The sequence below is a fragment of the Lissotriton vulgaris genome, unplaced genomic scaffold, assembly GCF_964263255.1.
Source record: "Lissotriton vulgaris unplaced genomic scaffold, aLisVul1.2 SCAFFOLD_3888, whole genome shotgun sequence".
NCBI classification, from domain to species: domain Eukaryota; kingdom Metazoa; phylum Chordata; class Amphibia; order Caudata; family Salamandridae; genus Lissotriton; species Lissotriton vulgaris.
In genome coordinates, this window is record NW_028248917.1 from 4,344 (window position 1) to 17,350 (window position 13,007).

The following is a 13,007-nucleotide window of genomic DNA, read 5'->3' on the forward strand; positions in this document are numbered from 1 at the left end:
TCCCCCACTCCATCCATCCATCCCCCCACTCCATCTATCCATCCCCCCACTCCATCTATCCATCCATCCACTCCATCCCCCCACTCCATCCATCCACTCCATCCATCCCCCCACTTCATCCATCCACCCCCACTCATTTATCCCTCACTCCATCCATCCACCCCCCCACTCCATCCATCCATCCCCCCACTCCATCCATCCATCCCCCCACTCCATCCATCCATCCCCCCACTCCATCCATCCATCCCCCCACTCCATCCATCCATCCCCCCACTCCATCCATCCATCCCCCCACTCCATCCATCTATCCCCCACTCCATCCATCCATCCATCCATCTCCCTACTCCATCCATCATCCCCACTCCATCCATCCATCCATCCCCACTCCATCTATCCATCCACCCACTCCATCCATCCACCCCCACTCATTTATCCCCCACTTCATCCACCCCCCACTCCATCCATCCATCCCACTCCATCCATCCATCCCACTCCATCCATCCATCCCACTCCATCCATCCATCCCACTCCATCCATCCATCCCCCACTCCATCCCCCCCACTCCATCCATCCCCCCACTCCATCCATCCCCCACCCCATCCATTTATCCCCCCACTCCATCCATTTATCCCCCCACTCCAATCCATCCCCCACTCCATCCATCTCCCCACTCCATCCATCTCCCCACTCCATCCATCTCCCCACTCCATCCATCCATCCCCCACTCCATCCATCCATCCCCCACTCCATCCATCCATCCCCCACTCCATCCCCCCACTCCATCCCCCCACTCCATCCATCCCCCCACTCCATCCATTTATCCCCCCACTCCATCCATTTATCCCCCCTCTCCATCCATTTATCCCCCCACTCCATCCATCCCCCACTCCATCTATCCCCCACTCCATCCATCCATCCATCCATCTCCCTACTCCATCCATCCATCTCCCCACTCCATCCATCCATCTCCCCACTCCATCCATCCATCTCCCCACTCCATCCATCCATCCCCCACTCCATCCATCCATCCCCACTCCATCCATCCATCCCCCACTCCATCCATCCATCCCCCCACTCCATCCATCCCCCCACTCCATCCATCCCCCCACTCCCATCCATCCATCCACCCCCACTCCATCCATCTATCCACTCCATCCACTTCATCCATCCATCCCCCCCCACTCCATCCATCCACCCCACTCCATCCATCCACCCCACTCCATCCATCCACCCCCACACTCCATCCAAGCTAGATTTTGTGGTGCACCCCCGCTGATAGAATGCCCATGCACTCATTGGTTGACCACAAATAGTATGTGTAGCTGGCACCCTCATTACTTTTTCCTGTAATGCATAATTTATATGTTCTTGCCTTCTGCTCCCCTGATTGCCCTCGTTTTCTTGCCCTCTGCTTCCCTGATTTTGTTCTTGCCTTTGGCTCCCCCACTCATCCATCCATCCATCCATTCCCCCTACTCCATCCATCCATCCCCCTACTCCATCCATCCATCCCCCTACTCCATCCATCCACCCCCCTACTCCATCCATCCATCCCCCTACTCCATCCATCCATCCCCTACTCCATCCATCCATCCCCCTACTCCATCCATCCTTCCCCCCCTACTCCATCCATCCTTCCCCCCCTACTCATCCATCCTTCCCCCCTACTCCATCCATCCTTCCCCCCTACTCCATCCATCCTTCCCCCCTACTCCATCCATCCTTCCCCCCTACTCCATCCATCCTTCCCCCCTACTCCATCCATCCTTCCCCCCTACTCCATCCATCCTTTCCCCCTACTCCATCCATCCTTTCCCCCACTCCATCCATCCTTTCCCCCACTCCATCCATCCTTTCCCCCACTCCATCCATCCTTCCCCCACTCCATCCATCCTTCCCCCCACTCCATCCATCCTTCCCCCCACTCTATCCTTCCATCCCCCACTCCATCCATCCTTTCATCCCCCCACTCCACTCCATCCATCCATCCATCCCCCCACTCCATCCATCCTTGAACCCCCCCCACCATCCATCGTTCCATCCTCCCACTCCACCCATCGTTCCATCCTCCCACTCCACCCATCGTTCCATCCTCCCACTCCATCCATCCTTCCATCCCCACACTCCATCCATCCATCCCCCACTCCATCCATCCACCCACTCCATCCATCCATCCACCCACTCCATCCATCCATCCCCACTCCATCCATCCATCCATCCCCACTCCATCCATCCATCCACCCCACTCCATCCATCCATTCATCCATCCACCCCATGGAGTGGGGTGGATGGATGGATGGATGGATGGAGTGGGGTGGATGGATGGAGTGGGGTGGATGGATGGAGTGGGGTGGGTGGATGGATGGATGGAGTGGGGTGGGTGGATGGATGGATGGAGTGGGGTGGGTGGATGGATGGATGGAGTGGGGTGGGTGGATGGATGGATGGAGTGGGGTGGGTGGATGGATGGATGGAGTGGGGTGGGTGGATGGATGGAGTGGGGTGGGTGGATGGATGGAGTGGGGTGGGTGGATGGATGGAGTGGGGTGGGTGGATGGAGTGGGGTGGGTGGATGGATGGAGTGGGGTGGATGGATGGAGTGGGGTGGGTGGATGGATGGATGGAGTGGGATGGATGGATGGATGGATTGAGTGGGATGGATGGATTGAGTGGGGTGGATGGATGGATGGATGGATATCCACCCCACTCCATCCATCCATCCACCCCACTCCATCCATCCACCCCACTCCATCCATCCACCCCACTCCATCCATCCACCCCACTCCATCCATCCATCCACACCACTCCATCCATCCACACCACTCCATCCATCCACACCACTCCATCCATCCACACCACTCCATCCATCCACCCCACTCCATCCATCCATCCAACTCCATCTATCCCACTCCAACCATCCCCCCCAGTCCATCCATCCAAACCCCAGTCCATCCATCCAAACCCCACTCCATCCATCCCCCCACTCCATCAATCCCCATCCATCCATCCCACTCCATCCATCCCCCCACTCCATCCATCCCCCCACTCCATCCATCCATCCCCACACCCTATCCATCCCCGCACTCCATCCATTCCCCCGACTCCATCCATCCCTCCCCGCCCCACACTCCATCCCTCCCCCGCCCAACACTCCATCCCTCCCACGCCCCACACTCCATCCCTCCCACGCCCCACACTCCATCCCTCCCCCGCCCCACACTCCATCCCTCCCACGCCCCACACTCCATCCCTCCCACGCCCCACACTCCATCCCTCCCATGCCCCACACTCCATCCCTCCCCCGCCCCACACTCCATCCCTCCCCACACTCCATCCCTCCCCCGCCCCACACTCCATCCCTCCCCCGCCCCACACTCCATCCCTCCCCCGCCCCACACTCCATCCCTCCACCGCACTCCATCCCTCCACCGCACTCGATCCCTCCACCGCACTCGATCCCTCCCCCGCACTCGATCCCTCCCCCGCACTCCATCCCTCCCCCGCACTCCATCCCTCGCCCACACTCCATCCCTCGCCCTCTTGTCCTTCCTCTATCTTTCGCCCTCCCTCTATCTCCTCCCTCTATCTATCACCCTCACTATCCATCGCATCACCACAGCATCACTCGGGGGCACCACAACAACACTATGCGCTACCACAGCATCACTCGTCGCCGCCACAACATCATTCAGAGCCACCACAGCATCAATCTGTGCAACCATTCAACAACAGCTGATTCAAATATGTTCTCTCAATGTTCCAAACTTTTATTACAAGTGTCACAAAAATTTTTAATATTTCACTTCTGTTCTTGATTTTCATCACAATAAAATACACTAAACATAATCTTCCAAAAAGTTATTTGCAAAAGTTTAAGCTATTGCCATTATAAATTACAATAACTTTTATTTAAGTATTAAATATTGAAAAAAAAAATACAACCCATTGTTTTTAATATTAATACATCTAAGTCATGTAAATACAACACACATTGCATTACAAATGCTATAGGTGTCACGTTTGCAAAAGTTAACACTATTGGCGTTGTAAATGACAAAGTTATTATTTCGTTATTTTCAAAACAAAAACATAAAAAAAATGTCATTAAAATACTAATACCTCTAACTTTACTAATGCGAGCCCTATTGCATTGCAAATGCTTGTTATAATTCATTTGTTTTGCTTCGTTTTATACAGTACTAAACGTACAGCAGCCATGCCGGAAATAAACACAGATAAACTTGATGAGCAGCAGGTGCAACTTCTTGCAGAGATGTGCATTCTTATTGATGAAAACGATAAGAAGATCGGTGCCGATACCAAGAAAAATTGCCATCTGAATGCGAACATTAACAATGGTTTGTTATAGCTTTAACATATTCATATTCCTAATTTAAAACACTTTCGTGTTTTCATAACATCATGTTTTCGGAGTCTGCAATATCTTTTATTTTAATACGTTAATAGTAAGTCTATTTGATTTGTTGAATGACTTGAACTAATTTATAGATTTAAAGTGAATTACTTGTTTTTGGTTTGGGATCTAAACAGAGCACAACTGTTGAGGTTTGTGTTAAAGGTACAATTTATTTTTCACTAACTCCTTTAAGGAGTTTAATCTTAGAACATTTTTATTCAGAGAATTGTCTTCACTGGATGGTGAGAAAAACTTTCAGGATTTATTTTTAGTCATGAAATTACATATATGTAGTGATTCATAACTGGCTTTAGTTGACACTTGTTTACTTCGACAAGGCTAGTCTAGTTCTTGTTTAGACTCCATACACTGAAAATTAACATTGGTATAAACCATCATAACTATGCAAAGTCCTTCATTTTCAGTTTCCTGCATGCCCATCTCTTTGATGCCCCAGCTGCCTCCCTCTTACCCAGTTTCTATCTATTTTGAGTATACCTTCATGGTCTTGAAACACTTTTTCACAGTACTTTTAGGCACTTAATCCCAGGAGTTTTCAACGAATGCATATATATATAGCAGCAGCTCACCTTTGTAAAGAGGGTAGTCCTAATATGTTTCACTGGAGAAATTGTTAAGGCATCCATTTCAAAAGCTGGCTCAGACTCCGATATTTTTTAACATTCTCCTACTGGCAATAAGAATGACTTTTGTACTGAAAAACATTTTGCTCAAACTTCCAGAATTGGGAAGCAAATAACTTCCTCCTCACACTGATGTGCATTTTGTGTAAGGCTCGGCAGCAAATGTCAGAGGCATCCCAAAAACTTAAAATAATTAAAGGATTGAGGGTGCTCGGTGGCAACAGGAGAGTACCTGAGAGAATGGGGAGGAAGCAATGGGCGGGCAGTGAGAAAGCAGCTGAGGATCTTGAGATTGGTCCTGGGAGGTAGGGTGGTACAAATAATATTCAACTGAAAAGATAAGGGGCTCCAGAGAAAGAAATGATCAGCTTCTAGGGAGCAACACAGAGCATTCTTGGGATGGAGTTGTAAAGAAGCTGTACACGTGAGGGATACAGCTAGACAACCTGTGCCTCTCCTGGACTGCTAAAGGAAACAAAAAAGTAGTTTCCTGAATGAGCACAGTGGAAGAAAACAAGTCATCCAGTGAAAAAGATAGTAAAGAGGCTGTGCTCCATGGGAGGGACAAACCCAAGAAGAGGAAGGCAAGCAATCAAATAAGAATCAAGCATATGACCTTGTACTTAAAGCCAATTTATGTTAAGCAATGGGTGGGGTCCAGGACCACTGTAAGATTTTGGTATGGCCCGTAAGAGGCTTTCTTCTTGATGTATGGCTACACACACTATTTTTCACCATTATCCCACAACCTTCCAAACTTTGCAGTTGGCTTTCGCATGGATTTCTAATTTTCGATCCACTCTATGAATTATAAGCATTCAAAGTTTTTTATGGCAGTATTGTCTCCTCACAAATTCTTGACCCATATTTGAAACATGCCCTGGATCTTTTTAAACTTCTATTCTCCATCCTGCCATTTATTATAACTATTCACGATCGATGATCATTAGACGGAGCATGAGCTATCTCTTCGAGATCTGTTTTTAATAGTGGGCTTGGAGGCACCCGTTACTTACCATTAGTTTCACTGTAACTTTCATTTATTTGATTCTTATTTGTCAGCTGCCCTAGGTTTCCTTAGAATTCTTGCCTTTGTCCCTCCCTGAAGTATGGACGTATTCCTTAGGTCCTTCCACAGCTCTTTTTGTACCACAGTGTGTCTTTTGTGCCGTCATATTGATACTTGTCCCCTCTGTGTTCCGCCGATCCACTGTTGTCAGTCTGCTTGTCCCCATGCCCTCCTTTCTACTGTTGTTTGTGTGCTTGCCCCGCCCCCTGCACAGTACATGGTTCTGGCAATGTTTTTCCAGTGGCCCTCACCAAGAATGTAGCTTTAAAAGTAGAACTCGTTGGCATAAATGTTGGTAAACTGCGCTTGGTCTATGCAGTTAACTTCATCCACCTGCCCTGCCCCCTAGCAGTCAGCAGGTGTGTGGGTCTTTTCTATCTAGTACAGGTAATCTGGTCCGGGTTTAATGCTACCTGAGTAGAATTTTCAGATAGCAACTCCAGCAGTCTCCCCAACTCTTCCTCCGCCTCATGTGGTCTGGTCTGTAAGTGTCACTTCAAAGCCTTGGCCTCCTGGAAGAAGCAGTACATTGTCAATGTCAGGTGTCTGTATCTGCCAACTGTAATAGTTTCCTAAAACAAGTCAGTGCCTGTGTTGGTCCTGGTGTAATTGTGATGTGTATAGCCCATTGTCTTTTGCAAGTAGCGATATTGCTATGCCTTTGCTATGTCAAAATCTACATTTATATGTTCACAGGTTTTAATTGTGCCTTCTCTGAGTACGTCATCTAGCCTAAGACATCTGCTTGTTTTCCAGGGTTGAAATACCTCCCTGCCAGTCCAGCTGTAAAGTTGAGTTTACCAAAAAGTAGGGTGATGGGGAACATCAGCTTGTCAGTTTCATTTTATTTTTCACTGCATCTCAGATTTGTAAAGTTTTTCATGGACCCATAGTCTTTTGTTCCGCAGTTACCCTATTCTCTTGTTGGATGCATTTGAGCTCCAAAACGGAGTCACCAGTTGGTGCGTGTTCAGTTTGGTCCACGGTCTCTCAGTGCCATCCCTTGACCACTCCTCCATATATTGTAATTGGTTGGTCTGTCATATGAAACCAGATCTGTGATTCCTAGAATGTCCTTCTTGGTGGACTGGAGGCTCTGCCCAGCTTCCACCCGCATATTATTCCCTCCATATAGTTGCAGTGCATCATCTGCACCCATTCCAGGCACTCCCTGGGGGCTGAAATACAAAGGACACAAGGCGAAAATAATCCTTTGCAGTGTTGTCATCTTTAGGTTCATAATATGCCCCAACTAGGGCGCTTCCAGTTCTCTAATGGTTTGTTTCCCAAGCCTGCTAGATGTTCTGCTCAATTATGTAAATGTTCTGGTGAATGTGCCTGCATCTCATTTGTGAGCACTAATGCTCAAATAGTGCACGGCTCATTGTATTAGAGGGCACGTCTTGCCACTGCACGGCTGGAGTTTTAAAAACCATGGTAAATATGGATGTGTGTAATAGCACATTTTTTCCCTCGTATATTTCATGAAACTTTCACTGAATTCTGCAATATTATACTTCTAAAGCAAATTGTGTTTTGCTAGTATCTCCTAAGGTTTTTTTGTCTCGCCTGTATAGAAATACAAAAAAAACACTGCAAGTTTCTGGCAGGAGACAGATTTGAGCAGGTTTCAAGTCAATGTTCTGGGATCTGAAAAAAAAACGTTTTTATGCAAAGTGTGAGCTTACTTTAAAAACAAATAAGTTCCATGTAACGTTGAATTCTGAGAAATTTCATGCAGTGCTAAATTAAAATTTAGCATTGGCCTAATCACACTGTCAGTGATTTACATTGACAAAAAGCACCATTGCATTTTCAGTAACCTAGACAAGGAGCATGTAAAGCACCATTGCTTTGCAAGTAATGTTTGTAGTCCCAGCATGTCCCAGACTACTGCTCTGCCTGTACTTCCATAGAATTTATGTAAAGCAACTTGGCCTTGCACGTAAACCACATAGCCTCCAGCACGTACAACTCAAATACTGTCAACATGCCAGCAATACACATTGCTTCCTTTGCCTTAAAAAACAGCCTTATAATGCCAGAAACCAACCCAGATTCAAGTATAAAAAATACATGACCTCCAGTCTGTAAAGGTCTTTAACCATTACAGGTATCAGTATCCCCTTTTAATTCCACTCACTCCCACTCCGGGATGCTTACAGTTAGCATTGTGCTGACAGATACTACAGTGCAGATAGTAATGTGCAAGCTACGCTAACCAGTGATGTATTGCATGGATTATCGCTCAAGTGGTGCTAAGAAGCAGGCCACACTGGCCTCCAGCATTGAGTAGGAAATCCTGTTTAATTAATATACATTCAGATATTGGTGTTTTTATAAAGACGTTTCATCAAGCTGAGTCTCCAGAGATGTTTTACAAGTTTTAGACAAAAACAAAAAAAAGTTTGATTTCCAGGGCAGGACACAAGGAGATGATAGTGCACAGTCTGCATTTGCTCAACTGTAGTTTAAGTTACCACCTCCCCTGGAGAGAGCAGGTAGACGATACCCTCCTGAACACAAATGGAGAGGACATCTGCCTCCTGATATTGCTGACCCGTTTAGGCAGACAGAGAAAAGTAGTGGGAGTGACAGGATTTAGGAGGAACGGAATAACCAGGTTTTCAGTTTGTTCTGAAGATTTCCTCAGGGGGTTATGCCCTCAGATCATGTGGGAGAGAGTTCCAGATTTTGGAAGCCAGAAAGGAGAAGGAGCCCTTAGTCTGGCCTTATATGGCTTAGGCATTCTGGCTAGTTTCGCTGTGAAAGATCTGAGAGCACAAAAAGGGACATAAGGTTGGATCAAGGAGCGAAGATATTTAGGACCTTGCTGATGAAGAATTCTACGACATAAGCACATGGCTTTGAGCTTGATTCTTTTTGTTACTGAGAGCCAGTGAAGTTGGTTTAGAGCTACTGAGGCAGAAGATCTTCTAAGAAGATTGAGAACTAGTCGAGCTGCTATATTTTGTACTCTTTGAAGAGTATTCAAACTGCCCTAGGAAGCACCCAGGTACAGGACAGTACAATAGTCCAGCTGAGAGGTTATGAGAGCTTTCTGTGATTCCAATGGGATTAACTCCAAGATTTTTCTCAGGGCCTTCAAGGTGCCAAAACATTTACCAACAGTGCTGCTGATCTGATTTTCAAAGGTGAGTTTGGAGTTAGATTTTTAGGTCTCGCCTAGCGTATTGCGTAGCAATTGCTCTGCGAGAGATATAGAGAGCTGCTCCACGAAAGCTTACCAAGGGGCTTTTCAATGCGGATTATCGACAGTGCTTGTGCTTCGTGGGCGCGCTCGCTATTTGCTCCCCCCGCCCCCACCATCACTTAAAAGGAAGCTGCTCACACACCACCATTCCACCATTTGTGCCTCGCATGACTTCAAAGGCTCCCCCCATCAGACTTCAAAGTAATGCCTCCCCCGCCACAGCTATGCCGAGAGCTTGTTTGATCCATTTCACGGCCAACGCAACTAAACGCTGACATCTTGTTCTTTTTACTGTTTAGTCTCTGTGCGTGCACGTCTTGTTTTCTATTTGTATTCCGGTGTTTGTAGAACTTGGTTTAGAATGCAAAGCACATCTAAGTCACAGCTGTCTTGGTCTGTTTACTCATTCTATTTATAAACTCACTTTACCATCATCCTACCCCGCTACGTCTTTTTTTGCAGCTGTCTGCTTTTTCTTGCAGTTTTATTCCCCAAAAGCTCCTTTTTTTTTTCTTGCTCAGTTTTTTTTCTTGCAGTTTTATTCCCGATCTCCCACCATCACTCCTACCACGCTCCGTATTTCCTTGCTCCGTTTTTATTTCTTGCACTTTTATTCCCCGATCTCTCACCATCACTCCTACCCCACACATGGACCTCCCTGTGACTCTTCCGCCCCAGCTCTGTCCGCTCAGCTGGTCACTCAATACCATTCCAACCCCTCTTCCCCATCTCCCACCATTACTCCTACCCCGCTCCGTGTTTTCTTGCAGCTCTGTCCGCTCAGCTGGTCACTCAATACCATTCCAACCCCTCTTCCCCGATCTCCCACCATCACTCATACCCCGCTCTGTGTTTTCTTGCAATTTTATGTAGCACAAAGTCGACCTGGAGGCATTGGAGCACTTTACACGAGGACCACTTAAATTACACAAGGACTTAGTCTGCAGCTCTGGCTGTTATGCCTTATCTAACCTCTCCTTTTTCACTTTCCCCTCCTTCGCAACCTTTGCGCTTCTCTCCCCTCTCTATTATTCTCCAACCTTTTAATAAAGCTTACAGCAGAGAGTATTCAACACCCAGTATGTACAAGTTTAGAGTAAAACGATTTTACCTCTTCTCTACGTCTTTTTCCTAACCTCTTCTCTGTGGCCTCTCCGCACCATCTCTCTTCTCCCTCAGCCTCACCACCCTCACTCTTTCTACCCTCACTCTTCTCCCCCTATTCCATCTCGATTGTAGCCACTTTGCTCTCTCTTTCGCCTTCTTTCATATCTTCCCTTTCATTCTTCTCTCCCCCCACCTGTGTTTGTGAGGAATGATGCTGGGGAAAAGAGGAATACCACTATATAGGGTGCTCGATTATTCCGTTTTATTGAGGTTTTGTATTCAATCCAAAGTTCACAATGTCCATTTGACATGGAACGCCGTACAGCTGATAGTTATTCCCTGGAACCGTCAGCCTCCTTCTCTTGATGCCCCGCCTTGGTCGCTACCGCCGGCTCCTCTCTGGTTCGGTATGGCTCTTTGAAGCAAACAAAGAAGGGATAGGGCAATTAGTGGGAGGTACTGGGGTACAGCCTTTGAGGAGGAAGGGGAGTGCGGGATCACCAGGGTTCCACCACCGTTTTCTATACAACTATGATCGTGACAGGGAGAGAGGACTAGCTATCCGGTGACCACCCGCACCCTACCCTGTCCCACCCCGTGTAGAAAACAGACCCTTAAAGCGCCCTCGTACCTTGTCCAGCCACGCTTCTCCCCTGGAAGCGTGGCAGGGCGACTCGTGGTTCTGTAGGCCTCCTGGCTTGTCGAGTCTCGGTTCCTGCAGTCCGGGTCAAGCCTCTTCGGTCACGTCTCCTTCCTCGGCGTCCTTCTCGGCGTCCTCCTTGGCGTGGGATTCTGCACTAACACTGAAGAAAGGGGCTTCCTTAAACGCCCCCGAAGCAGTGCAGGGCTCGACAAATCTAAAAAATCTCACTTGACCTGCAGGTCGAGTGAGTAGACTTTTCTACTCGACCTAACAGCAATGCACTCGACCCACAATTGATCGCATAATGGACTTTTTTCAAAACATATGCAGCGCTAACAACCCAGGAAAACGTTGGCCACCCAAATAAACGGCAAATTTCATCCATTTACCTCCCTATGTGTGTATCAAAGTGCTGTGGGGAAGGTTTCTGCGAACATACATGGCAAAAAAAATACCTTAACTTTAACATGTAATACATATCAGGCTGGCACTTACTTGTAGTGAGGAAGTTGATGCTCAGACTGAGGCTAAGGACTTTGCGTTCTTCCGGATCGCTGCCTTCTGTCCTGCTTCCCTTTGAAATAACTTTATGGCCAGAGTCACTAGTGCTTGTTCTTTCAAAATACAGCATTAGCGCTCCGTCAGCAGATGAATGTAGCTCATTTTGTAATCCGTTTATGCTGCCAAGTCCTCAAAGTTTCATTTACATTGCTGTAGCTGTGGCAGTGTTTAATTTGTATGAAAAAAAGTGCCACGGGCCGGGTCAGGAGTCCATGGCTTGGCAGTTCGGGCTGGACTGTTCCAATGAGGCACAGGGGTCATCAAGACTAATTTCCATAGCCAGTCCTGAACTGGGGTGGTGAACAGTGAGCTAAAGAACGATGATGGATTCAACCCAGGTCTGTGACTGGGAGTCAGTGTCTCGAAAGGAGACAAACAGCTCCATGGCAAATTGTTAGAAGTTTTATTTAATAAATTGGTCAAGACTGATTTGCATAGCCAGTCCTGAACTGGGGTGGCGAACAGTGAACTAAAGAACGATGATGGATTCAACACAGGTCTGTGAATGAGAGTCAGTGTCTCGAAAGGAGACAAACAGCTGCCACCATTGCAAATTGTCAGAAGTATTCAGACACCACAGTGAATGGTAAAACACATAAATGCACAAGTTGTTAAGGAAAATGGTGCTGATTTGAACAGAGTAGCATTAAACTGAGTCGCTATCTTCTGAGTCAGTAACAACACTAGTGTTGTTTTGACAAGGATGTTTGTGGCCCATAATATGTCTTGTTCCTGGATTTGCTGAAAGCCAATGCAAAACGGCTGGGTTTGGATCAAAAGTGTCTAACTCTGGCCCATCTACTTGGATTCGCATTAAAGCAGACATGGTGTCACTTTTAAGGGACGTACGGAGCTCATTTTTTATTCGGTTCATGCTGCTAAACCCCCGTTCACATATTGCTGTTGTTGGACTGATGGAAAGCATGATTTCTAAAATTGGAAGGACATGTTTAACTTCTTCTGGGCGTTTTTTCAATAGCTGAGTGAAGAGGGATACAGGCTGCAACAACCTCCGATGAAAGACGTACAGTTTAAAATCTAGCCACTCTCCAGGGGCAGACTCAATTTCTTCATCAGTAAGTACCTTTTTGTAGTACTGTACAAGGTCCTCAAATTCTTGATCCCCAAAAACTCTAATCTTTTCAACAGAGTCTGGCCACAAAGTAAAATCAAAAATGTTAAACAAAAAATGCGGCTTGCCTGAGATGTGCTTCAGAAAGCGGTCACTCATAAATGAAAGAGCATTCTCTATTAACTCAATAGTGTCTTCCTTGACACTAGTTTCATTAGAGCTGCCTTTTCTAGCAGGCTTTGCCTGTGTTAGTAACGGGACCCCTGCGAAATTTCCATCT

At 47.2% G+C, this 13,007-nt stretch overlaps 1 protein-coding gene across 1 annotated transcript in view; it reads left to right on the plus strand.

Moving 5' to 3' along the window:
* Nucleotides 1–4,201: 4,201 nt before the first annotated feature.
* LOC147663766 (isopentenyl-diphosphate Delta-isomerase 1-like) overlaps nt 4,202–13,007 on the plus strand; it is a 99,391-nt gene continuing 90,585 nt past the window's right edge. The window contains exon 1 of the mRNA XM_086950210.1: nt 4,202–4,358. Within this exon, the coding sequence (XP_086806336.1) occupies nt 4,217–4,358 (142 nt within the window). The 5' untranslated portion in view covers nt 4,202–4,216. The remainder of the gene's footprint in view (nt 4,359–13,007) is intronic.